This window comes from Dermochelys coriacea, chromosome 5 (assembly GCF_009764565.3).
Source record: "Dermochelys coriacea isolate rDerCor1 chromosome 5, rDerCor1.pri.v4, whole genome shotgun sequence".
In the NCBI taxonomy this organism is placed as follows: Eukaryota; Metazoa; Chordata; order Testudines; family Dermochelyidae; genus Dermochelys; species Dermochelys coriacea.
The window spans coordinates 39,939,911-39,967,520 of NC_050072.1; the positions used below are offsets into that span (position 1 = coordinate 39,939,911).

The window sequence follows — 27,610 nt, forward strand, 5'->3', positions numbered from 1 at the left end:
TATTTATTTATTAAATAGAACAAAGGGCACACAGGAAATTCAAAAGCATCACATTTAAAATAGGTAAAACGGGATACCTTTTTTTATACAATGCACAGTTAATCTGGTAGAGCTCATGGCCACAAGATATATTGAAATTAAGTGCTTTGCAAAATTCCAGAAAACCCTAAACATTTATATAAATATTATAGGTAAGTTTCATGGGATTAATAAAATAAGGGATATAAGCCCTCAAGTTTCTGAACATTAGGAATGACCATACTGAGTCAGACCAATGGTCCATCTAGCTTAGTATCTTTTTCTGACAGTGGCCAGTGCTGATGCTTCAGAGGGAAAGAACAGAATTGGGCAATTTCAAGTGATCCGTCCACTGACATCTAGTCTCAGCTTCTGATAGTTGAAAGTTTAGGGACACCCTGAGCATGAGGTTAACAACCATTGATGAACCTATCCTCCATCTAATTCTTTTTTGAACCCAATTATGCTTTTGGCCTTCAACAGCTCATGGCAACGAGTTCCACAGGTTGACTGTGCATTATGTGAATTACTTCCCTCTCTTTTAAATCTGCTGCCTGTTAATTTCATTGGGTGGCCCTTAGTTCTTGTGTTTATGTGAATGGGTAAATAATGCTTCCCTATTCACTTTCTCCACACCATTTGTGATTTTTCTCTCACACCATTTGTGATTTTATACTCCTGTCATATCCCCTCTTAGTCATCTCTTTTTTAAGATGAGCGGTTCGTCTTTTTAATCTCTCCTCATATGGAAGCTGTTCCATACCCCTAATCATTTTTGTTGCCCTTTTCTGTACCTTTTCCAATTCAAAAATATTTTTTTTGAGATGAGATGACCAGAACTGCACACAAGTTCAAGGTGTGCGCATACTATGGATTTATATAGTGGCATTTGTGGCACCTTAGAGACTAACAAATTTATTAGAGCATAAGCTTTCGTGAGCTACAGCTCACTTCATCGGATGCATTCGATGAAGTGAGCTGTAGCTCACGAAAGCTTATGCTCTAATAAATTTGTTAGTCTCTAAGGTGCCACAAGTACTCCTTTTCTTTTTGCGAATACAGACTAACACGGCTGCTACTCTGAAACCTATAGTGGCATTGTTATATTGACTGTCTTATTGTCTGTCCTTTTCCTGAGAGTTCCTAACATTGTTAGCTTTTTTTGACTGATGTTGCACATAAAGCAGATATTTTCAGAGAACTATCCATGATGACTCCAAGATCTTTCTTGAGTGGTAATAGCTAATTTAGAGCCCATCATTATGTATGTATAGTTGGGGTTACGTTTTCCAATGTGCATTACTTATCAATGCTGAATTTCATCTGCCATTTTGTTGTCCAGTCATGCAGTTCTGTCAGAACCCTTTGTAACTCTTTGCAGTCAGCGTTGGTCTTAACTATCTTGAGTAATTTTTTATCATCTGCAAATTTTACCACCTCATTGTTCACCCTCTTTTCCAGACCGTTTATGAATATGTTGAACATTACAGGTCCAGTACAGATCCTGGGGGACACTGCTATTTACCTTTCTCCACTTTGAAAACTGACCATTTACCCCTACCCTTTGTTTCGTATCTTTTAACTAGTTGCTGATTCATGAGTGGACCTTCCTTGTTATTCCATGACTGCTTACTTTGCTTAAGAGCTTTTAGTGTGGGACCCTGTCAAAAGCTGTCAGAAAAGTCTAAATACACTATATCAACTAGATCACCGTTGTCCATGTCCTTGTTGATGCTCTCAAAGATTTCTGTTAGATTGGTGAGGCATGATTTCCCTTTACAAAAGCCATGTTGACTCTTCCCCAACATATTGTGTTTATCTGTGTCTGATAATTTTCTTTACTATGGTTTCAACCACTTTTTCTGGTACCAAAGGTAAGCTTACCAGCCTGTAATTGCCAGGATCACCTTTGGAGCCTTTTAAAAAAAAAAAAAAAAAATTAGCTACCCTCCAGTCATCTGGTACAAAGTCTGATTTAAGCAATAGGTTACATACTATAGTTAGTAGTTTTGCAGTTTCCTTCAGAACTCTTGGGTAGATACCATCTGGTCTTGCTGACTTATTACAGTTTAATTCATCTATTTATCTAGGCATAAATCAATCACTAATAGCCTAATACTTAAGGTACAGGAGATTTTCTGATGCCCCAAGAGAAAGTTTAGGAGACTAGACCAGTTGGGTTGCACATCTGCTTCTGTTGCTGCTCTGTCATTTTGTACAGTGAGCTATCAAGTAGTTCTTGCTAGGGATCGCTTTTACACCTGAGATTAAGTTATTCCCTTCATGCACTCTCTGCCTGACGAGAAAAGCAAAGAACTAAAGCCCATCATGGAGGGCCAGAATATATCTCAACACAAGTGGTGTACAATGTATTTGGCACTTCATAAAGATCAATGTCAACAGCTGTAAAACATCTTTTTGAGTAAGGATCTTGGACTTCACCCAGAAGCATAAGTCATGGTTGAAGTCTTGATATCTTTTTTTTTAAAGATATTGACCTTTTCGGATGGAAAAACAGATTACAATACTGGAGAGTTTCAGGGAGACGAAATTGACAGCCAAATCGTTGGGGATCCAACCACCTTTCGGCATGAGACATCCTTTAAGTCTGAGAGACAATTCCTGCTCAATCACCACCTTAGTACGAACAATATTAAAAAGGTCCTCTCATTGAGTTCCATGCGGATAAGCATTGCAGGAGCTGTCAGCATGGCAGAGCCTGTTCTCATTAACTCATCTGGCTCCGTCTGCAGAGGCTGATGGAAGAGTTCTGCCCTCCACCCTTAATTATCCTCTTCCCCTTTTGATGTCTGGCTTTATTAATAGTAAAGTAGAACCTCAGAGTTATGAATTGACCAGTCAACCACACACCTCCTTTGGAACCAGAAGTACACAATCGGGCAGAAGTAGAGACCAAAAAAAAAAAAATACAGGACAGTACTGTGTTAAATGAAAAGTACCTAAAAAAAAAAGGGGGGGGGGCAGCTTTTTTTTTTAATAGTAAAATTTCAAAGCTGTATTAACTCAACCTTCAGTTGTAAACTTTCAGAAGAACAACCATAACATTTTTTGTACAGAATTAAGAACAACATCCATTCCCAAAGTGTTTGTAACTCTGAGGTTTTGTTGTAGAAGTATTGTTATAGTGTGGATTAGAGATGTATGTTGCATACAATAGAGGCTATGTGATCCAGTCACACCCTGTTTGGTCTTTGACTGCATTCCTCACCACTTTTCAGGAATTCCTTTAATGAGAACATTCCAAGACCTGATATTTTTCTCTCTCTGATCAACCTAGAAGCCAAGGAAGTACCTCGGTGATATGAGGGAAAATATTTCTAACTCCTGATACAAACCCAAAGAGAGAAGCTTATTTTATATTAACTTGAGAAAAACAAATATACTTAGCTGAAGATTTAAATTTTATATGATGATGCCATGGCTATAACTCTTTCCAGAAAGCAGAATGACTAGTTGACTAGCAGATAGCATATGGCCTATTCCACTAGATTTCAGACGACATTCCTGAAATGATGAAAATATTTCTTAACCTTGAAATCTTTAAAGCTGCTACATAGAATCCAAGTCGCACCTTAATGCAACGCTGATCTCAATTTAGGAGTGCAGCGTTATTCAGGAGAGCTGTGCTTCATTATTCACTAAAGCTGGTATTTTCAACGGAGTCTTAAGTACTTAGCCCTGTCTATAGATGGTGTGACTACGAGTCAGTCCCCCATGCACAAAAGTTTTCACAGTCAATTATAGATAGAAAGGGTTACTTACCTGTAACTGGAGTTCTCAATATCCTGCCTCTGCATATTCACAATCACCCACTCTCCTTCTCCATTTTCTGGAGTTCTCCTTTAATGTACTGAATGGGCAGAAAGGAATGGAGGGGAGTTGGAGCCAGTGTCCCTTCTATATACTTGGGTCTGCACGGGACTTTGTGCTACCCTCAACAGCCACTGCTCTCTAGATGGTTTCTCAGTTTGCAGCACCAAGCTCCATAGCGTGAGAATGAGGATCTGCAGAGGCAATCTACTTGAACTCAAACTGCAGGTGAGTTAACCTTCTTTTAGCATGCTTTTTTTAATCAAAAGGCATTATGAACTTTTTTTGGACTTCATTGAGTTTTCTATGCATAGTGAGGGCAGAATTTGAGCCCAAATTAGGAATGGATTTTTTTGTCTGGATTTTGGAAGGAGTCTGTTTTAGGTCATGTTTAATCAGAAGGCAGCTTCAGCTGAAATCTTGTTAAATAATTCATTGCTTTTTAAAAATGAGATTTGAAAAAGTAAAGAATAATAAATATGCGTGACTGGATCTAATTGAGGCCTTCAGATCTGCTGCAGTTTTGACTGTTACTGTTTTATAATCCATCAAAAATAACATGTGTGAGCATGCAGTTCACCTTTTTACATTGGGTTGCAGAGGGGTCTGGAAGCTATGTGGAGGTAGTGAAGTATAAAGTGATCACGACAAGATTTCACAAAAGCTGTCTGTTTCATGCTCATTGTCTGGTTGCTTTCATTCATAACCTATTATTCAGTTCTATATTTTCTGCATGTAACAGTTAGGAGTACTCTTGTGTACCCAAATCATTTTTTTTTCTTTTTCTTCCCCTTTACCTGACAAAATTTACTAACAGAAGAGTTTGTTTATTTATTTATATATGTTTGTGTGTGTGTGTATACACACACGCACACACACACGCACGCACACACACACAGAGTAAATGTCATCCTGAGCCTATTAAAGGATATTTTCCATTCTCTAAGACTCTTGAAGTTGCTCTTGTATGTTTCAGGAACCTGCAGAGAACGGAATGACCTCAATGGTTTTACAAATAGATTCTATAGTGTTAGTGAGGAAGCAAAATACCCTCCTGCAATTACCTAAAGAACAGATGCATTTTTTTTAAGCCCAAAAGCTTGTGAATGGTATTGTAATACGTTTCTTCTTGAACCAATTAATTCGTCACCTAATGTCTCAATGCAGTGGATTTCGAAGATCCTTTCCTGACTGGAGAGATGCCAGTTTCCTTCCTCTTCCCATTTCATTCCCTTCAAAAATAAATAAATATTCAACTGAGTACAAAAAATAGTAACAATCTTGAGCTCAAAGTAGGATGACCAGATTTTTGGAGCCATGAACCAGTACATTTTTAGGATTATTGGAGGGAGTCTGTCCCAGCTGAAGCGGAGATGGACTGAGGTCCATGTTGGGCCAGGGGCCGGGGATCCAAGCATGTCTGATGTCTAGTGGAAGGGAGATGAAAAAGGATGACTTAGTTGGAGTTGTTTTGTTGGTGGGAGGGAGGCATGTCATTTGTCCTGCCTCCCTGAATGGTGACTGGAGTCTAGCTGTGTCTACGAAGAGCACTCCCTGAATAGGGACAGGGCATTCCAAATCACTGAGGTGTCTCATATACTTTTGTAATGTTTGGAGCAGTAGTTTGGAGAAGGTCGAGAAGCTGGCCAAAAGGGAGACAATGCATCAAGGCTCAGCACAGCCACATTTGGGCCTCTATTGTTCAACTAGAGAGGAGAGAGGAAGTGTTGTGGGAGGAAAGGGAATGGAGGGGAGCTAGAAGAGGGGGAACATAAGGAAAGAGTTGGCCAATCATCAAGACAGTGGCATTGGAACTGGGACAAAATCCATTGTTACTATAATGGGTCAACAAGGCATCATGACTGCCTCATTAAAGCAGGATGTCTCTTAACCCTTGTCAAGAGACTGATCTTTTTATGAGAGGTTTTACTTCTTTACATTCTTTCTGTGGTTATCGTTCAATATTTCATTAGTCTTTCACATCTTACCCTGAATTTTCATGATCTGGAACACAGAAAAGAGTAAGTATTTTCCTTCAGGATGACTACAATCTAATCTTTTCTAATGATGATTATCTAACGTATTAGATTTTAGTGAGGGAGGCATGGAGAGTGATCATTTCTGCTATAGCTACTCTCCTAACCCTCCCAGCCAGTATCCATGGTGGTCACTTTTCTGCATGTAAATTCTCCTTCATTCATGAGATGGTTCTAGATTAGGGTAAACCCATGGAAATTCTAGCCTCAGGATCTGGCATTGGTGCCAGAGAAGTAATTTCAGAAGAGAGAAATGACTACCAATCACTGTACACTAGGGTCTTTCCTCTAGACATGCTATTGTATAAAATGTTAAGAGTTTCTAGCCTCATGTGCCAAGAAGCAAAATGGAAAAAATTGTTGCATTGTAGTTGAGGAGTAAAGTATCCAATTTTCTTTTGGATTTTGACTCAGATACTGAAGTCTGTTTGAGAATCCCTGTCATCCATTGCACACTTTGTTTCCCAGTAGGAAGCTTACATACAAGTCACGTACAGTATATTGGAAAATATTTGCATCTCTCTGTGTCACTGTGAATTTCTCCACTTTCATTTCTGAGAGCTGCGGTCCAAAGACTGAAGTAGAAGTGAAAGATTTCAGCCTCTTGGATCACTGAGGGAATAGCAACGGTCCTCAGTAATGAACAGCTTAATTCTGCTTGTAATTCTAAATTCTAATTTTCCTATTGATAGTTAAGAAGGATCATGTGTCAAATATGGGTGATTAATGGTAAATTAGGGTTTTGGCAATCCGACTTTTAGCATCTAGTTGAAAGGACGTGGTTTGCTACAGCTTTTACACCTGAATGGGCACACTTCGTACAAGCAGCCAAAGTGCTCTTGTGGCTGTGGTTGCTCATGGGTAACCCTAGTTATAATGATGATTGAGTGAAAAAAGTGTATGTTCTTTCCTATTTTCAGGTTGCTAGTATTGGAATCTGCAGCTCCATCAGGAGATATGTCCCGCCCACACCACATTGCATCAGTTGTTCCAAACCGCTATCCCCGTTGGTTCACGCTAAGTCACATTGAGTCCCAGCAGTGTGAGTTGGCATCAACTATGCTAACAGCAGCCAAAGGTAGCGTTATCAATAAAGCTGATATGTATTTTTAGTAGACATGCTATATTTCCAATATTGTATTTCATACACAGAGTGAAGTTAATTTAAAACTGCTGCTTAGAAGTCTGAATTTTGATCTGAAAAGCACTTGAGGAAGAAACAACTAACTGAACAAATTTAAATGTTACTTGTTTTTCTAGCACTGCTGCTAGACCAGCTGGATAGTAGCCAAACAGACCTGGTTCAGGTCTGAGACAAGTTATTTGTTTTGCAGTGGCATAATGTGGATGGCAAGACCCAGCAGTGGACAAATCAGTTCTAGAATTCTTAAATTAAGACAACTTTGTAGTATTTACTGAGCTAACATCAGCAGGCACTGAAGGGATATTTGATTTCATGTTTTCTGTTCACATGTGCATTTAGTTCTTTCTAAGAGAACTTGTAGAGCTGAAACTTGCTTATATTGCTGTAGTTCTGACACATGTAGTGGTAACATCTGCACCATTAGTGAATGTTTTTTAGGTAAACTAATTGTTTTTGTTTTGTGGTTTTGTTTTTACATTGCAGGTGATGTTCGGAGGCTGGAAACAGTGTTAGAATCCATCCAGAAAAATATTCACTCCTCATCACACATCTTCAAGCTTGCCCAGGATGCATTTAAAATAGCAACACTCATGGACACTTTGCCAGACATCACTCTTTTGAAAGTTTCTTTGGAGTTAGGCCTTCAGGTATTCCCCAAATTAGCTATTGCTGCAGTAAGAAACTGTTTAAGTCCTTGGACCAAATTCAGTTTCACAATGGTGGGTGCAGCTCCCATGGAAGCCATTGAGAATTGTACCCACTTATGCAAGGCAAAGTCCAAACATGACCCCTTCTCTTCACTGATTTGTATAGTACTTTGATAAATATAGGGCCAGCATGTGGCACCAGCTTCAGCCCTTTTATGCCATACAGGTGGTGGTACAAGACTAGTGTAAGCAGCCACAGTATAGGAGTGTATTCAGGGTGAGAGGAGGAATGGCCAGAGAGCTAAGTACTCTGGTTATTCTGGACTGCAGAGAAACCAGTAGGCAGACTTGCATGTTTGTCTAAATTAGAGCAGCCAGCCCTTGTGGCTGCTCAACATATATGTTGGAGCTGCTGTGGCACCTAGACCAGACCAACATTAAGATGATGAAAAAGTGGCATAAAGCACAGAGAGGCAGTTGTACACTCTTGTAATCTAAGTGAATGGTTCTTCTTTGCATTTTGCTACAGTCAAAAAAAAATTTTCTTCAAGGCAATTGAATCTTCAATTTGCAAGGGACTGCTTCTTTAAGAAGTTCTGTTTGGAAGCTTTGTGCATACATTTCATTACTGGTGGGGAAAAAATATTTTCTTCAGGTGGCCTCTTTGCAATCCTGGCCTTGGGGATGCACAGATGGTGCAGTTTGGGCCGATGGAGCAGCGTCCATTGGAGCAATTGTTGGAGTGCAGGGCTATAGAAGGAGAAGAGGGGGAATGCTCCGAGAACCTTAGTTCCTTTGACCCACAGTAGTGAAGAGACTGGGATCCTTGGACCCAAATTCATTGGGACAGACAGTTCTCACAGCCTTTGTTTAGTTAGCATTGAGTTCTTTCTTTTTATTTTTTTTTTTCTTCTCTTGGATATTTTTATTAAGGACTTTGTGGCTTGGCACAGGTTTTTGGTTCCAATATGTCAGAACTGAAAAGAAAAAAAAAAAAAAAACAGATTCAGATGATGCACCTCTTACCTGTCAGCTTTCTGCTTTTGGACACAGATGTACTTTGTCTGGCCCTCTAGAGGAGTGGGAAAGTTGTTTGTCTTGTTGCTGTATATGCAACATCTCCATCCTCAGGGCCTGAAAGGATCATCAGAATTTCCTGCAAGCTATGCTGTTGCAGTAAGCATTAGTGACTAAACCCTTGAACTCTAAAGCACAATGATGCAAGTGCTGGGAAACTAGCTTCTGCTCCAGTCCCCAACATGGTTTAAAGAGCTTGACAAAGTCCCGGCACTGGCGTCTGCCTCCCTGACTGGTGCCAAACCAAAGGGGCCAGTCTATGGAAATGCTGCAAAGATCACATCCAGCAAAGCAATAAACAGTTGGCTTTACAGGTGTTAGCCTCCGCTGAGAGAGCCAGTCCTCAAGGGCCTGCCTCTGAGAATCCAGGACTTCCAGTTTGTCACACTGAGGTGCAAGAGCATGTCCATAGTGCTGTGGCCTCGAAGTCTGAGTCACAGCAAAGGGTGGTATGGAATGCCAAGTCTATATAGGACCACCCTGCCAGAGATCCATTGTCATTGGTTCTGTGCTTGAAGCCTGATAAGGCACCTGATATTTCCTGCGATCAGAAGAGGGCCTTTGTGCAGGACTGTATACGTTATCCTCTGTACTTGAAGGTAAAAATAAAATGCATATGTAGTGAGGCAGGTTCTTCCTTCTCCAGGAAAGAAAAAGAGAAATCTTTCAAGGCTTAACAAGTTTCCTTAACTATGCAAACCTCCTGAGAGATACAGGATCCTCCCCCTTGGACTTCTACTGGTGTCCCAGGGAAACGTCTCACCCACTTTCAGCTTTTCACTTAACCAAATCACTATCACCCTTGGAAACTTCCTCCAATTTGGAATCAGGCCACGTCCAGCCAGATAGCTTTATTTGCCCTTCCCCTCAAACGGAATGGATCAGGAAATCTAGAGAGCATTATTGAGACTCTGTTCCAACCTTTCAGATTGTGTGAGCTAACTTTCCCACACCCAGGGATTATAATAAGAAATTCTAAATTGGGTACTGGCAGAACGGGAAGGTACCACCGTGGGCAGTGTGGCCATATTCTCCTTCTAGTAGGCATTGCCATGAATTTAAAAGGGCTAAAAGAAGCTGGCAAAAAGGGAGCCATCTTCCAAAGAGTTGGAGTGAAATGCCCTGCACTGGGACCATCCTGCCTGGATATGTAACTATTGCTAATATCGAGGGAACAGTCTTCTTTACTTGTCATGGACACACACTGTCTGAAGAACTAGAGGCCTGTTGAACCTCTGAAAGTAGATATGGATGTTTAATCCTGTTCCTCACCGGAGGATTTGCTCCACTTCCATGAACTCAGAGGGAATGGTGACTACCTTAAACTTCCCTTTGGTAACTTTAAACAAAACTACAACACATAGTTGATGACACAGTTGTTTACCCTCTAGGAGCAAGATTACCCTGCCAATTCTAGATGGTTTTATTGTAGGCTTGCAAAAAATACCTGGTTAAACCCAACATCTGGACCAGCAATTTCTAAGAAAGCAGACAAGTTATCTCTGCTGATTCCTGAGGGCTTTGAGTTCTTCCAGACCCATACAGCTATTATTCGTTGAATGGCAGCTCCCACTATCAAAGAGCTAAAAGATTAAGTCTGCTCTACCCCCTTTGGATTGAAAGGGTAAGAAGGGAAACCCGAGGTAGAAAGACTGTCACCTCTGCCACATTAAGAATTACAGTGGTAACAGAGGAGGAGAAGGACCTTGGAGTATTGGTTGACCACAGGATGACTATGAGCCGCCAATGTGATATGGCTGTGAAAAAAGCTAATGCGGTCTTGGGATGCATCAGGCAAGGTATTTCCAGTAGAGATAAGGAGTTATACAAGGCACTAGTGAGATCTCATATGGAATACTGTGTGCAGTTCTGGTCTCCCATGTTTAAGAAGGATGAATTCAAACTGGAGCAGGTACAGAGAAGGGCTACTAGGATGATCCGAGGAATGGAAAACCTGTCTTATGAAAGGAGACTCAAGGAGCTTGGCTTGTTTACCTAACCAAAAGAAGGTTGAGGGGAGATATGATTGCTCTCTATAAATATATCAGAGGGATAAATACCGGAGAGGGAGAGGAATTATTTAAGCTCAGTACCAATGTGGACCCAAGAACAAATGGATATAAACTGGCCATCGGGAAGTTTAGACTTGAAATTAGATGAAGGTTTCTAACCATCAGAGGAGTGAAGTTCTGGAATAGCCTTCCAAGGGAAGCAGTGGGGGCAAAAGACCTATCTGGCTTTAAGATTAAACTCAATAAGTTTATGGAGGAGATGGTATGTTGGGATAACATGATTTTGGCAATTAATTTATCTTTAACTATTCATGGTAAATAGGCCCAATGGCCTGTGATGGGATGTTAGATGGGGTGGGATCTGAGTTACTACAGAGATTTCATTCCTGGGTATCTGGCTGGTGAATCTTGCCCACATGCTCAGGGTTCAGCTGATCGCTATATAGGGGGTCAGGAAGGAATTTTCCTCCAGGGCAGATTGAAAGAGGCCCTGGGGGTTTTTCGCCTTCCCCTGTAGCATGGGGCACTGGTAACTTGCTAGAGGATTCTCTGCACCTTGAAGTCTTTAAACCAAGATTTGAGGACTTCAATAGCTCAGACATAGGTGAGTGGTTTATTGCAGGAGTGGGTGGGTGAGATTCTGTGGCCTGCATTGTGCAGGATGTCAGACTAAATTATCATAATGGTCCCTTCTGACCTTAATGTCTATGAGTCTATAACTGCCAGGTGGTGATGTCCAGATACCAGTGTTATCTGGAGGAGAGGCGGAAATAGTGCACTTTGCACAATCTGTACCAGATCAAAGAAAAAGTGGCCCAAACCCCTTATTACCAAAGGTTGGTCAATTGCTAAGCATACCTTGCATCTAAAGCTGTAGTATCCACGGTTACATTGAGGCACCACTCATGATTACATTTGAACTATTTTTGGAACAAGAACCAAGGTAGAAGACTTGATTTGTTTAGCTCTAGAACAGACACAGTTGTAGATAAATTGAAATACACCAAGTTGGCCGCAAAGTCTCTAGGGATTTCTCAATCCCCTAAGAAAATATTTGTATTACCAACATTCCAATAGCAGAAACAGCCATACCCAACCTCTGCTGCCTATTCATTTCAAAGAAAGCACTTCCAACAACAGCCCCCTATTTTGCATCAGCAGACAACCATAGCATACATGTCATAAACTGGAAGGACATCTGCTGCGTCATCTTCCTCTCCACCAGCCTCTCATCCTCAGGTTTGATTGGGATGCTCAACCTCATACCAGATTTAAGCCACCTACCAAGCTGCCCTCCTCTTCATTTGGAAACAATCTGTCCTGTTTCTTAGATACCTGGAGTACTATCACCATGGACTGATGAATCCTGGAGACTGCCCAGCAGGATTACTCCATTTAATTCTAAACAAATCCCTCCCACCCCAGCTCTTCTTCCCCATCCCTCTTCAGGGATTCTTATCAGAAGAACTTGCTAAGATCAGAAGTTCATTCACTACTAGAGTTGATGGGCCCAATAGAGAAAGTTCCTAAAGAGTTTCCAGGGATGGCATTTTATTTTAGGTTCTTCTTATCCTAAACAATGATGGTGGTCTTCAACCCATTCTAGACCTTCGGAAGCTCAATGCTTTTTCATCAGAAAGTTCAAATTCCATATCCATATCCTAGCCTCTGTCATCCTCTTTCTCTGTCCAAGATTGGTTTGGGGCTCTTGATTTACAGGATGTTTATTTTCACATCTCAAGCAGATATTTATACTGAAAATACCTGGGGTTTGTTGTGGGAAGAGATCATTATAAATGCAAAGTTCTTCCGTTTGGTCTGTCTGCATCATCTTGAGTATTCACAAAGTACCTTTCAGAGTGACAGCATGCTTGAGATGTCAGAGTATCCATATGTATCCTTATTTGGATGATTGGCTTACCAAGGCATCTTCATAGCAGGAATGAGCAAACGCTCTATCATAAACATGTACCTTATTCCAAATACTGGGTTCAGGAAAAACTGGTAGAAATCACGCACACTTTTGCCTGAGCAAGAGGGGAAGGTGACCTTGGAGCATTTCTAGATACTCTGAGCTTTCTGTCTAGAAGAAAGCTATTTAAAAATCCTTATGGCAATAGAAATACTACACTGGAATACACGTCATACAGTAATGGTCTCCCTGGAACTGATGGGTGTCCTGGCTTCAGAAATGTGTGTAATTCTATATGCACATATAAAAAAAGAGATCTCTACAATACTAGTTAGTTGAATGCTATATAACAAATACTGATAGAATGCTTTGTGAAATTGACACTACCCAGGGATGTGTTCCTATCTCATATAGTGTAGTCATAAGAGCTGGATTCAACTCCCCAGTTTACTCAGCCATAGTTACTTGCTTGTACTAGAACAATCCTTCACAAAATTAGTTACAATTCTTACTGGAACAATCACATTTAAATATAAAAATGAGAGAGAAAGAAACAGCTTATTTGCAAGTGCATTTGAAATATGGAGGTACTGCCTTTAAAAACCAGATAAGGCACCTTTACTAGAATTTTGATCATGTTAGTGTTGAGCTTCTTTAAATTGAGGTTTCATTCTGATAGATGAGTCAAATCATTATTGATTCTGAAAACAGAAAACCACTGGAGACTTGGCAGAATTAAGCAGCAGAGCAGATCGCAATAAGCAATACTAGTATGTATCACAGCAGTCAAGTGAAAGGCAACACTAAGGGTCTAAGGAAAAAAGTTCATAGCTAGCCTACCCAAAATAGGTGCATATATCATCCATTTAAACACCATTTTTTTTACTTGAGGACCCTAAGTCTTATTTTTGTAATGAAGCACTTGGTTACTTTTGAGGGGAAAATTTGACCTTAAAAGAGCTGCAGTTTTATTGTGTGATGGAGAATATAGTTCTGAAAATAGTCTGTCCTTCCAATAGAACTGGTCAGCATTTTTCAAATCTTTGAAATTTGAACCAAAAAAATGACCATTTTTGGTAGGATTTTTTGCTATTTTTCAGCCAGCTCTATATCTAACTAACTCAGATTCATAATTGTTTGTGTGCTGTCTCAGCTTTGTAGCAGAATTCTTTGGTTGTAAGTGTCCATCAAATGCTTGTTTGTTTTTAAATAGGTGATGCGGATGACATTGTCAACATTGAATTGGCGGCGGCGGGAGATGGTGAGGTGGTTGGTAACATGTGCCACAGAAGTAGGTATGTTCTGCAGATATTGTCCAAGGAGTCTGCCTTCATTAGCCTGTCTTAAATGGTTTGATGGTTTCATTTTGTTTGGCTATGTATAGGCACTAAAAATGTCAACCACTTTTGGTTGGTTTGTAGAATTTACTTTCTGATTAGAAGCCTTTAATTATAGCATTAACAAGCAATTTTTTGAGCACATAAGATAACAGACACGGCCCAAGTAAAATTAGGACTGAATAGTTTGGTATACTTTGCCTTTCAAGATGTAGAATGAAGCAATTAGTCTATTCCCATGTGTATCACTGTTTGTGGACTTGTGGTCACTGTCTGTACACATGTTAAGAAGTAGTGTACTCGCAAGTAGCTTCATTGATATCAGCATCGAGTAAGGTACCACTCAACATGAGACAGAATGGATGACAGAATCTAAGCTTGTAATTGGAGTCTAAGACAGAGGTGCTCTGGTGGTTAGGGTGCTAGTTTGGAACGTAGGAGACCCAGGTTCTATTCTCTGCTTTGCCACAGACTTCTTGCGTGTGGTTTGATGAATCACAGACTCTGTGTGCCTCAGTTCCCCACTTATAGAATGAGCATGATAATACTTCCCAACCTTACAGGAGTGTTGAGGATAAAAAAAAAAATAAAAAAAAATTGAAGTGCACAGATTCTGCAGAATGAAGGCACTATAACTACCACAGATAAAGCAATTTTAATTGCCGTTAGTATTGCTCCATTAAAGCACACTTACGATCTTTGTGCGTGTTCCTACTTTTCATGGATCTGAGTCAGATTCTGTCTAGTAGACAGCTGAGACCACTTTGTGTTTCAGAATTTCATGAACCCACTTTTCCTGTTCAGGATAACTTTGTCCTTTGCTTTTACTTATCTGAGAAATTAATACTGTCGGTAGCCTGGAAAGTATAGTTTGCCTTTCTATGCCCTCATACAAAAAGTGGTTTATGTCTGCAAATTTTCATGCAATGGTGCAGTGTTTTATTGCTTTTATTGCTTGACTAAGTATCTGTAGATACTAGAGCATACCTTTTTATTTTGTTCGGTTGCCTGTGTACAGATAAAATGCCTTTATTCATGCCATATAAAATTAGCTCACATATGCTAGTAGAAATGTCCAAGAACCTATAACATAACCTATAACCTGACTAGGTGCCCAGCTCCGAAGGCAGCGCTGCCAGCAGCAGCAGCGCAGAAATAAGGGTGGGAATGTGAGAAGTGATATTTGCCAGTATCACTTTTCACAGCAGACTTAGCACCCCGTTGCCACCTATACTTCTGCGCTGCTGCTGGCCCCCTGAGGCTGACAGCCAAAGCCCTGCTGCTTCCTAGTGAGGGATTGGGGGTCAAAGAAAGCCCAAGCCCAGGTGGCAGAGCTGTGGCTGTCCTTTTCCCTCCTTTTGAGTGTGCATGTCCTTTCTGCATGAGCCCCAGCCACCTGGGGTTGACAGCCAGAGCTCTTCACAGAAAACAAAACCACACAGCTCACGCCTCCCTTGACACATTCCCATGTCTCCTTTGTGAGGCCCACCCCATAGTTTTAGTGCCAAATACAAATACGTGAGCAGTTTTGAGATAGCTGAAAGCATTTTTCCCTGCCATCAGGGGACTATTGACAGAGGAAAAAGGAGGTTAAATGGTTCTAAAAATATTAGATTTTGGGGGTTGATTTGAGCTATTTGGTCAGATGTTGAGATTTTTGAGTTCTGTAACTGGCCCCACATGTTATAAGCCAGGACTTGTTATCCAAAATTCATTATCTTAAATAACAAGAAAAACAAGATGTCTTGCCAGGAAATTAAAACTTTATCATGTGACTTTTTTTCAAGTTCTCTGACAGTTTCAGGGACTCAACTATTCTGCGTTTGCTCTTGTATTCTTTTAATGTGCATTTGCCATCATGTTATCTCTATTTAGTTTGTTTGCATAAATAGCAGGTGGTTGGATCTATTCATAACCTTCTAGGCTTAGTTTGAAAAAAACCAAGTCACAGTGAAAGCCTGTTTCTAATTGAATCCTATTGATTGTCAGTTGTTGATGATCCTGTCTCTGATCTCTCACAGGTGTTTATGCACTGGATAGCATCATGCAGAACTGGTTTACGCTTTTCACTCCAACCGAGGCCACTAGTATTGTTGCGACAACCGTGATGTCCAACAGCACCATTGTTCGTCTGCATCTGGACTGCCATCAGCAGGAGAAACTGGCCAGCAGTGCTAGGACGCTTGCCCTACAGTGTGCCATGAAGGATCCTCAAAACTGTGCCCTCTCTGCACTGACCTTATGTGAAAAGGATCACATAGCTTTTGAGACCGCTTACCAAATTGTTCTAGATGCTGCTACAAAAGGCATGAGCTATACACAGCTTTTTACTATAGCACGCTATATGGAACATCGTGGTTACCCTATGCGGGCCTACAAGCTGGCCACTTTGGCCATGAACCATCTCAACCTGAGTTACAATCAGGACACACACCCTGCCATTAATGACGTTTTGTGGGCATGTGCGCTCAGCCACTCCCTTGGGAAAAATGAGCTTGCAGCTATAATACCTCTGGTGGTCAAAAGTGTCAAATGTGCAACAGTACTGTCAGACATTTTGCGTAGGTGTACTTTGACCACGCCTGGGATGGTGGGACTTCATGGAAGGAGGAACTCTGGTAAGCTCATGTCACTGGACAAAGCCCCTTTAAGGCAACTCCTGGATGCCACGATTGGAGCCTACATTAATACAACACATTCACGACTCACACACATCAGCCCTCGACACTATAGTGAGTTTATAGAGTTCCTTAGTAAGGCCCGAGAGACTTTCTTAATGGCTCATGATGGACACATTCAGTTTACACAGTTTATTGACAACCTAAAACAAATCTACAAAGGCAAAAAGAAACTGATGATGTTGGTTCGTGAACGGTTTGGTTGACGAAAATGTGTGAGGGCGGGGGGGGGGAGGGTGGTTTGTTTTTACTTGAGCCTGCCTTTGTATCCTTTTTAACTTAAACAGAGCCACACCGGTATTATATGTGTATAGTTATATTGAGTTTGCAAACTAAATTGTCATGTTGTGAAAGTTTGTGTGTTTATTTTTTTTTCATTTTTTTCTTTTTTTTTTTTCTATTTTGTATGAGAGAGAGGTTAAAAAAAGGTTTGGTTTACACTGAGTATATGTTGTCAAGTGGCAAAAGCCCACATTGCTCTCCTGTTCTTTCTGTATACGTTCACAGCCTCAAAAACAAAAATATATATTGCAATGGCTTTAAAAACCAAACCAAACACCTCCATCCTGTGATAAGTACCTCGAATGGATCCAGCTTTACTCCTTTGTAACTCATCCTTACATTTCAGCATAGTTAAACAAACCAACAAATGAAATACTAATAGTTAAAAGGCTGACCACGTGGCTTTGCAGTGCTGTTCATCCAGAAGCATGGCACACAATGCTTGTGCATGTGGAAACTTAGCGACTGTCAACATACATTCTCAGGGATTTATCAAAAAAAATTAAAAAAAAGAATGAGAGCATTTATTGTACTGTATATATATTATAGTATATGTCTGAATATTGAAAAATATAACATTAACTAATTTATAAAAAAAAATTCTATGTAATGCAAAATACTTGAAGCTGCAGTAGCTTGGTTTTAAACAAAAAAAAGAAAACCTATCAGAAGGACTAAAGTGCGCCTTGCTTCGGGGTTGGCTCAGGTGGTGAACTATATGCTGGGCATCTATGCAGAGCCACCTTTTGGATTGCATGGTTGGACTGATACCTATTGGGGGAAATTTTATATATATATATATTTATACAACCTGTGTATACATATATATGTATATGTATACACACATACACACATGCTTGTAACAGGCACTATAGTAAAGAGGGACAACGAAATACACAGCCAGAGCAGCAAGCCTTAGCATTAAGAATACAGTATGCCAGAAGTGGGGTTTGTGCCTCCTAGCCTAAAAGACTTAAAGAAATATCCTTTTTGACACAAAACACAAAATGTTTTCCAAAATAATTGACATGATACATTACGCCTTTGCAGTGAGCTAATAATAAGCTAACCTTTGTGCACAAATAACATATATATATAATATTTTATATATATATATGCTGCATAGGTATTTTGACTTTGTGCAGGACAGAAAGTTGTGTAGGTATGACTGTTCTACTTTTCAGTTTATTTTTTAATATATTTTATTTTCTCTAGAATTACTCAAACAAAAGCAGCCTTCTATCTTGCCTTGTCTTAATGCTTTAAAATAACCAAACTGGAGATCTAACTACCAAACTGTTCATTATATTATTAAATACCAACTTTGGTTACAGTATAGTGTCTTTACTTTAGCTGATGGTTCTGTATCCTTGTGCTTTTTAAAGCAGTTTTTATGTTTTGGTGCAAAAGTTGTCCAGTGTCTCTTGTTCCCTTCATTAGAGAACATGCTAAAGGTATGTTTGTAGGTATTTTTGTTTAGAGAAACAAATTCATGCTCTCCATTTTATTTATTATAATAGGTAAAGAGGTTGTACTTCATCACCCATGTAAACATGCTCATGAAGTTGAAAGTAATTCAGATTTGATACACTGATATCAATTTATTTATGTAACTAAATCACTGTTTTATAAACTTGTTAATGATCAACAATTTTTTGTTTTGATTAAAATTAGTTTTTTGAAAGTTGATTCTGCCTCCTTTATGGTGTCTGTTACTGCAGCTGAATTCTGTAAGTGTAGCTCATGTGTCTTGCATGCCACAGCTTTTATGCTTGGTGTAATACTTTATTAAGATAGTCCATGGCCATTTCTTTAGCAATCTGTATACTGGGAAACAAAATCTTGGATTCCCAAAAAATCAGATTTGTAACTGGTGATTTTTTCAAAAATTTCAGTTCTACCATTCTTGCATAAAGACAAAAGAGATAGTGATAAGGCATATGGGGAAAGAATTAATGCTGCTTGCTAATAAAGATGCCTAGCCTGTAGTATCAGAGAGCCAGTTCAGACATCTTTCCCAGCATGGAAAGTAGAGGAGATGAATCGTTTTCATAGAATGGCATTAGTTAGGTTGACATGAGAAATTTGAAAAATCCTTGTATATGTGGTAGCACAGTACTTTTTTCCTATTTATTTTCAGTTTACTTGTATATTTTCTGTATTCCACAATATGTAGAACAGTTTGTTCCACACCGTATTACGAGTCACTCACCAGTCAACATCCAGGATCCCTCCCATTTTCTGAAGCACTCATTGTGAAGTGGTCTAATGCAGTTCTCATGATCTTAATGAATCCTGATTTGTGTGGCTAGTTATTTTTCTGGGAGCTGGGGAGGGAAATGTTCCACTGTAACAGGAGTGCCCTATTCTTTATATTCTATCAGCTGCAAAATAAAAAATAGGGATAAGTTTGAGATGCACAGAAACCAGACGACACTGAAATGTCCCCTCATTTGTAGAACGAGAGCGAAACTCTGGTTGGCTCCACTGTAAGGTTCTCATCTATACCAATCCTGAGACAACACTGGTGTAATAGAAGGTGCCAGTGACCCACATTAATTTGCAAAATAGCTCTGTTCATAGCAAATATTAGATACATGAAGACTGTCTTCTTGTATGTGAATGATACTTGCGGTAATAGAACCTGCTGCTTTATAGTCAGAAATACTTAACTTGGGCCTAAACGTTTTTTCTTTGTACATGTGTGATACCAGAATATCAACATCACGTAAAACAGATATTTTGTACACTGCTGGGCTGAAATCTTAACACCTTCAACATTAGTCATCTGTGCAGGTGCACATCCTGGATTTTCTCTGCCCTCTTCCAAACTCTATCACTGAATATTTTGACACCATTAATAATGGATCTGTAGGTATATAATACATCTTGCAAATTAAAACCAAATGAATGGGAACACCTCAGTTACTGTGACTGCTCTTTGCATTAAACTGACTAATCTTGTGCTCTCATTCTAGGATTTATTTGACTTAGACACTTACTTTATTTTCTAGTTACTCATTCTTCACTTCGTTTGCAGAGTTCTGTTCCTTTGTTCAACCTCAGACCCCCCCAGCCATTGCATTTGCCGTGCAATAAATTTAGCCTGTATACTCTGAACTCCCCCACTTGACCCCTTCCTGTGACTCTTCCATCCTCTTGTTTGGGTACCTTTAAGATATCTTAAGATGAAGGGAGAATTAGCAACTAATGAATAAAAATGTCAAAGCATTGCCACTATGCCCACAAATCTGCTGTGTTGTGAGGCTTGTGCCAGTTGGATGACAATGGGAGGGTGGGAGGATCTGAAATTTGGTGCCATATCTGGTGTAAAATGCATGTCTGACTACCAGCCCAAGGCAATGAACAGCCAAGCTGTCATAATTCAACAATATCAGCTTTCCATAGGCTTTGGTCCCTTCTGTACCCTCCTTTTTTTCATCTGGCTACTTCCTCTGCTATGCTAGAACTGTTCTACAGGCCTCATGAAGATTATATGCAATTCTTGAAAACAAGTGTGGCTTTTTGGCAATAAGAAAACTCCAGTTAGAGGACTTGAAAGTTCCCAACTCCTCTAGTGAGGATGAAGAATATTATTTTTTTAAAATAAAATAAATATAAACCCAGCACTCAGGAGCACAGATAAGACTTACGTTGACGTCCTAATTTTAAAACAAAAGACTTTTATTCTAGAAGAGGTGTAGACAGAATGATGCAGTTACCTGCCCCCCAGTGGATAATGAAGCATGAGAGAGAAAGAACTCAATCTGGCCTTAGGATGTAGCTCAGTGATTACCTACCTCTTCAGGTGGGCATCCTTCCTACAGAAGATTCATTATTGCGTACAGTGGCAAAATTGAAGCCCATTTAAAGAGAAACCTGAAGACTTTTTGGGCTAAAATTAGCCTTGACATAAATGCATGCAACTACCATTAACTTCAATAGGCGTTTTATCATCTTATTCCAGTGCTGAATTTGGTCCATAGGGTTGTCTAATAAAGCAGGCATTTCAAACTTCTATAAGGTGAGGTCCATGTTAGCATGAACCAAGGAGGATATGAACTGCTTTTCAATAGAAGGCTTACCATAGAGCCAATGAAAAAAGGAACACTGATTTTGGAAGATACCAGTTGAGTAAGGGAGTCGTGCTCAAATATGTGGATAAAAACATATTTCTCTCTCCTGCAGCATATAGCTCCTTGCTGCCCATGGTCACCATGAGAACCTCATCGCTCTTGTGAGATAGGGAAGTAATCCTCTGTACTACAGATGAGGAACTGAGACTAAGTGACTTGCCCTAAGGTCACAAAGAAAGTTGATGGCAGAGCAAGGAATTAACCTCGGTCATGTGTTATAGGCCAGTGCCCTAACCACTGGATCATCCTTCCTCTGGTAACTTTAGGTGAAGTTTCAAAGAGCTGGTGTTTGTCTCAATGACCACTTCTGAGAAGCTTGTCTGGCAACCTGCAAACCCCTTGAAGCTTTTACTTGTAGCTGTACTTTCTGTTTTTCCCCTCTGCCTATATATGTTCATGGTCTAACTTGGAGCTAGGGAGAGACTTTCTCAGTGGAACTGGCTCTTTCTTCATTTTGCTTTTGTAGAGATTTTCTAGAGGTTTTGAACCCTTATTTTATTTCCACCTCAGGTGGTGGTGGTGGCAGTTTTTTCAGGAGAAACTGTTGGGCCTGTGACATAAACTTCCTGAAGTAGTAGATATACATTAGTCTCACGGACAAAGGGATCATTGTAATTTAACTGTCTGCTCTTCATTTCTTTATCTCAACATCTGTTTCCTTTAGTGCTACAGTTTTACTCCAGACCCGGAGCATATGGAATTAACAGAGAAGAGAATTCATAAGAGCACATGAGAAAGAAATGGAAAAGTAAGATGCATGTACTCTTTTTATTGGTAGTTCAGGTGTCAGAACGTAGTCTGAAACTGTAAATCTCTGTGGATATATCTTACAGTACCAGATTAAATTAATTCAAGAGAATAAACTTGCTAAGATGTAGAATTTGAGCTTTAGTTGGTTGATTAACTGTTCCTGTTCTAGAAAAAAGCAGTGCACATATTCAGGAAGCCTGCATCTTTGATACTATAGGGTTCTTCATTTAATTAATTTGTATTACTGTAACATCTAGGAGCCCCAGTCATGGACTAGAACCCCATCATGCTAGGCTCTGTACAAAGAACAAAAAGATGGTCCCTGGTCCAAAGACCTTACCATGTGAGTATAAAGGCAAGAATAGAACTGGGTCTTAAGTATTTTAAGTATGAACTTTATTGTATACATTAAGAACTAGTTTTTATTCCATAGAAAACCCATAATGTTCCATCACTCATCTGATTTCATTGTATTCATAGAAACTTACTCCTGTCACTAAAGAAAAAGTGGGTTTAATGCTGCAAGCTTTCTAAATTCTCTGTTAACGAAAGGTGTAAAACTTTTTTTGCTTTGTTTCTGAAGAGTTTTGTCAAATTATAGAGTAAGTTACACCACAGTGAGTCACAATTGGTACTTTATATATAGAGGGGTTTGAAGACATTGGTCACGCCAGTTTAGATTGACTGGGTCAGATTCATCCCTCCTGAAATTCCATAAAAGCCCGTGGAATTGCACTAGGCATAAATTTGGTTAAATTCCTTATAATCATTTGAAATTACCTCCAAGTTTGGTACAGAGACTGCTTTACAAATCTCTCTGTCGTACAGCCAGCACCTCCAACCCGAGTCAATTGCTCTGCTCTCTCCTAGTGCAGGATGTAACTCAAAAAGTAACTATGCCTGCTACAAAACACACCTCTATTTTAAAGTTCAAGTGTACCAAGTATTGGGTGAGAAGCTGTGAAACCACCATTGTGGTAACAGGTGCTGAATTCTGCTGCTTTCTCGGCCTCCAGCTATGGCTAGTGCTCTCAGTAATAACACATTGGCATGTGCAAACAAATCTATTTAATTAACCATGTCCATATAAACAGTATTTATGCTTTTTAAAGCACAAGCTGGTCTGGTTCATGCTTGGAGCTTGTGCTATGACAAAGGGCAGTCGATAAATGTTAGAGGACACTTCATTGTGCTACTACAGTAAGTGTAGCTTATAAGATATTCTACTGGGATTCCTAACCAGAAGTAGTAACAAGGCTTTCAGCTGGAACATTCCTGATCATTCCCTAAAGGTAGGGTGACCAGATGTCCCGATTTTATAGGGATAGTCCCAATATTTGGGGCTTTTTCTTATATAAGCTCCTATTACCCCCAACCCCCGTCCCAATTTTTCACACTTGCTGTCTGGTCACCCTACCTAAAGGTGGTGTGAGATGCTTGTACTCTGGGAAAGAAAAATTGCCCTTAAGATTATATGAGCTGTTGCTCCTTGCAGCCAATGAGGTTACATGGTCAAAATACCTATTGAGGTGTATCAGCTAAAAACACTGAAATTTAACCTAAAAACTGATAGTAATTATCAAGTTTATAGAGCACCTAGCATAATGGGGTCCTGGTCCATGACTAGGGCTCCTAGGCACTACAGTAATATAATAAAAGTAATCATCTCGCTACATATCACCTGGGATACCATGGGGGCTCAATGGAAGGAACTTTTTCAACTTGCGTTTCCTTTCTTGAATAACTCATTCAAACATTTAATTCTTATGTGCTAATGGTCCTTTTATGATGGACTTGAAACCCAGTATCTGGAGTGCTCACTATTAAGAGGGTAGACTATAGCCATTTACTGAGTAGATCCCATGTTCCTGGTGTCCCATGATGGGATCCTTCAACAACATCAGTTAAGCCAAAGGGAGATGCAGAAATGTCAGTGTCAAAGCTTTCAGTAAATTACAAGTGTCATGATTTCTGGGATTTGTGCTGCCCTATCAGTCCAGGTGCAATTGATTGAACAGAACTCTGTATGCAACTTTGTGTTTACTGTGGTTTTCAGTGGTGTTCCTCTCTTTCATCTTTACCTTAGATCACTGAAATTTTAAGAAACTTCAGCTTAGAAAGATGTTCAGCTGGAGCGTGTGTGCACGTACATGAGCACACACCTAATGTTTCCCACATGTGACATGACAATGTGAATTGAGGGATATATAAATAAAGTGTATGCATCACTACCCTAGCTGAGTTGTTCTATTTGGAGGTGGGTAGGAAATGTCCACAGATCATTGGATAAAGCAGAAAAGAGTGAAACCTCCTGTGATTCCTTTCTTGGAGATCAGAAGAGATGAGATCAAGACTTGTCTTGGATTGGCTCCATTTGCTTAGGTCTTTATATGATCCTCATCTCTGTTGCATCTGAATTCTTGCCCAAATCCCAGAAAATAAACTTTTTTCTGATAATTCACATTCTGGAGGCAAGTGTCCCCGTTTCCACAGCCAGTTGGAAGGGTAAGGCAAGAAAATAAGGTGTGTGTGATTAGGGATATGTCAAATGTTTATTTATAGATATAGGACCAAATTTCCCCTTGCTGTAACTCCATGGTTTCTGTGGGGCTTACATGGCGGATGAATCTGGCTCATGCTATGGAAGCACTGGAAGGAGGAAGAACATAAGAATAGCAATGATGGAAGAAGTGTTGCCAAAATCTTGTTAATATCTCTGCCCTTGATGAACAAGAACGATAGTTTTGGACTGGTGGCCTCAAATTCCAGACCATGAATTAACAAATAGCAGATCAGGAGTTAATTAAAACTTTCTGCTTAAACTCCATTCCATACTGGTCCTATATCTTAAAATATCTGTTAAAATAAGAGCAAAATTTAATCTTTTTCTTTCTGCCAAGGCAGCAGAGGGAAAGTAGCATAATAGATCTGTTTTGTTCTGTTAGTGTAAAGCTATAAGAGGTGCTGTATTTGTAATGGGTGGAAATATGTGGTCATGAGGAAAACACGATTTCTTTTGTGCATCTAATTGACCTTTTAAGCATGTTACTATATTACTATGATAGGTTTTAGAGTAGCAGCCGTGTTAATCTGTATTCGCAAAAAGAAAAGGAGTACTTGTGGCACCTTAGAGACTAACAAAAGCTTATGCTCAAATTTGTTAGTCTCTAAGGTGCCATAAGTACGCCTTTTCTTTTTATATTACTATGGTAACTAAAAGTATACACTAATCACGTCAAAAGCCAAAGACATAGTGCCTGTCCTGTTCATGTCATTGAAGGAAACACATTTATGTGAAAAATCTCTTCACAATCATCCTCAGCCTGCCAGGCTTAGACACAAGAGGAAGCTGTGAAAAGCAGATGCTGTTGCAAAGGCTGTACCAGCCACCAGCCCTCTGTACCTGACTTCTTTTGACTTTTTGTTCTTTAAACCTCTCGAACTGGTCTGACCCACTTTCACCTACTCTGCTATAAGAACTTAACCAGCTAAAAATGTCTATGGGGTGGAGGGGCAGCTGTAGGGAAACAATCCAAAAACCCCTGCCAAATATTCAATATGTTGTAGACCTTTCATGGACCTTATGGGTACTACATCAATACAAACAAATAATAATGTGCCAGGGGACCATTGCATATCTCAATTTCTGCATTCCTGAGGCATGCTGAGACCTCCATTCCAGCTCAGCCTTTCCCATCTGCTCCTGATTTTAATAATACAGAAATATTGATCCACTCTCCAGGACGTTCTCAAATGTATCTAATATCCTTGCTGAGAGAGTTTCCCAAGATTGGGGGTGGTACTTAAGCCCAGATGCAAGGTTAGTTTTCAATGTAGGACACTGCCATGGGTCACCATAGTATCTCTAACAAACAAGGGGTACGGTACCTCTGTGTTTGAGGACAGGGTGATGTGACTGTGAGGATGGTATTATGACTCTACCTTACCCATTTTATTTGCCTTCTAGTCTTTGTGCCTTTAGGATTCATGCTTTCAAACATTTCTTTACATCCATGAAGGCTAGAGCCTTTTTTTTCCCTTATGAAAGCTGAGATTTCCATATGATCCCATGATTCCAGGAGCTGGGGCTTAAAAAAAGTCAAATATCAAAAGACTCATGATAAAAAAGTGAGCGAATTTGTAACACTGCTTCCCCACCATGTGTTCATTTCAGGAGCAGTTCCTGTGTTATATGTGTAAACCTGTGATGGACAGTTGGACAGTCCAGTGGGCAATTTTGGAGGTAAACATGAGGTGGGCTACATTATAACTAAAAACCTGAAAGAGAAACGTTCATGAACAACTGACTATGAGAGACCAAGGAGTGGTGATCATGGTAGGAGGTATATGTGAATTTAAAAGCCAACGTTTGCCAACTTACCATATCATAGAATGTGAAATACCTGACCATTTGCCTTTGTTTAAGCCACCGACAGGCCAAGTGATTTGTTTATAATAATGTGCTGTGGTTTATTATTTAACATGGTAACTACGGTGTGTTGTTTTTATCCTCTGTCAAAGCCTTGAACCTTAAACTGGTCAGTTCCTGTCTCTTATAGATAATTAAGGTCCATATACATTGTTCTCAGTTGAGGAAGAAGTGATGGCGCTTCTCAAAGAAGCGATATGATGCTGTTCTAAGTTTTGTGTCATTCATTTCGTGTGTATCAGCTTCCTTAAATAGGAAAAGCAGGCTGTAAAGGATGACTGATAACAAATAGCAATTCTCAACAAGAAAAAAAAGAGGACTTTCCAATGTCAGAGCTTTCATCAGAAATAAGTAGGAAGCACAATCATTGTCAATAAGTGTATATGCTGCAAATAAATTAGCTCTCTAGTTATGGAAAAGTTAAACATCAGACAATGGACAAATTGATCTTTAATCTGCATTTTGTTTTGTACCCAGATGCAAAGGCGCCAACTTCCCCAATTCTCGGGGAGTGCTCGACCCTTGCTCTGCCTCTTCCGCCCCCCACTCCTACCCCTGTCCTCCCTCAGTGCCTTCTGAACACAGCTGATCACCAACAGGCAGGAGGTGCTGGGAGGGAGTAGAAGCAGCTGATGGGCAGGGCTGCTGGTGGGTGCTCGGACCCACTGGTTTTTTTTTTCCCATGGGTGCTCCAGTCCCAGAAAACCCACGGAGTCAGCGTCTATGCCCCGTTGGTCTGTTTACCTGAGGTGTGGGGCAGATGACCTAATTGGATGCATTCAAATGGCACTGCCTCTACTTATCCCACTGTGAAACTGCTGGTTTATGCACCTGTTTACGTAGTTTGTCCTACTGAATTGGAGAATAGCAACTTGTATCTCTGGCATGCTTCCCACATTGGCAATTTCACAGCACTATTTGGGTTGCTCACTCCAGGATGCTTACAATATATCAAGGGTATCCTTTGTCAACAGCAATGCTGGGACCCCATGCCTGGGTGGAATAGGATGTGAAAAAATGAAAACACGTACATTTTAAAATAAGGTAGAGAGGCAGCACAGTTTAGAGAACAGAGCACAGGACTGGGGATGAGGAGCTGCAGAGTTCTAGTCCTGAAAAGGATGTTGAGGATTAAGGAGTCAATGAATAGGACCCGAGATGAAGTCAGCAGACCTGTATTCTATCCTAGCTCTGCCACTGCCTCACTGTGTGACCTTAGAAAAGCCTCTGTGCCTCCGTTTCCCCACTATATAAAATTTTGTGAAGTGTTTGTTAGCTACAGATGACAATGTTCTAAAACTGCTAGGAATTATGATTTAAT

The 27,610-nt window shown here is 40.0% G+C and overlaps 1 protein-coding gene and 1 long non-coding RNA gene across 4 annotated transcripts in view; one reads left to right on the forward strand and one right to left on the reverse strand.

Annotated features, from left to right (window-relative positions):
- The window catches only part of ZSWIM6 (zinc finger SWIM-type containing 6), a 162,561-nt gene extending 143,898 nt beyond the window's left edge, over positions 1 to 18,663 (forward strand). For all 3 annotated transcript variants that reach the window (XM_038401337.2, XM_043514847.1, XM_043514848.1), the window contains exons 11-14: positions 6,806 to 6,963; positions 7,513 to 7,676; positions 13,891 to 13,972; positions 16,036 to 18,663. In XM_038401337.2, coding sequence (XP_038257265.1) covers positions 6,806 to 6,963; positions 7,513 to 7,676; positions 13,891 to 13,972; positions 16,036 to 16,898 — 1,267 coding nt within the window. In that variant the 3' untranslated portion in view covers positions 16,899 to 18,663. The remainder of the gene's footprint in view (positions 1 to 6,805; positions 6,964 to 7,512; positions 7,677 to 13,890; positions 13,973 to 16,035) is intronic.
- LOC122460277 lies at positions 1,059 to 13,000 on the reverse strand. The gene is made up of 3 exons (XR_006281494.1): positions 12,892 to 13,000; positions 10,708 to 10,711; positions 1,059 to 1,105 (listed from the first exon to the last, which is right to left on the reverse strand). It is a non-coding gene; the product is annotated as an uncharacterized LOC122460277 (long non-coding RNA).
- Positions 18,664 to 27,610: the final 8,947 nt, after the last annotated feature.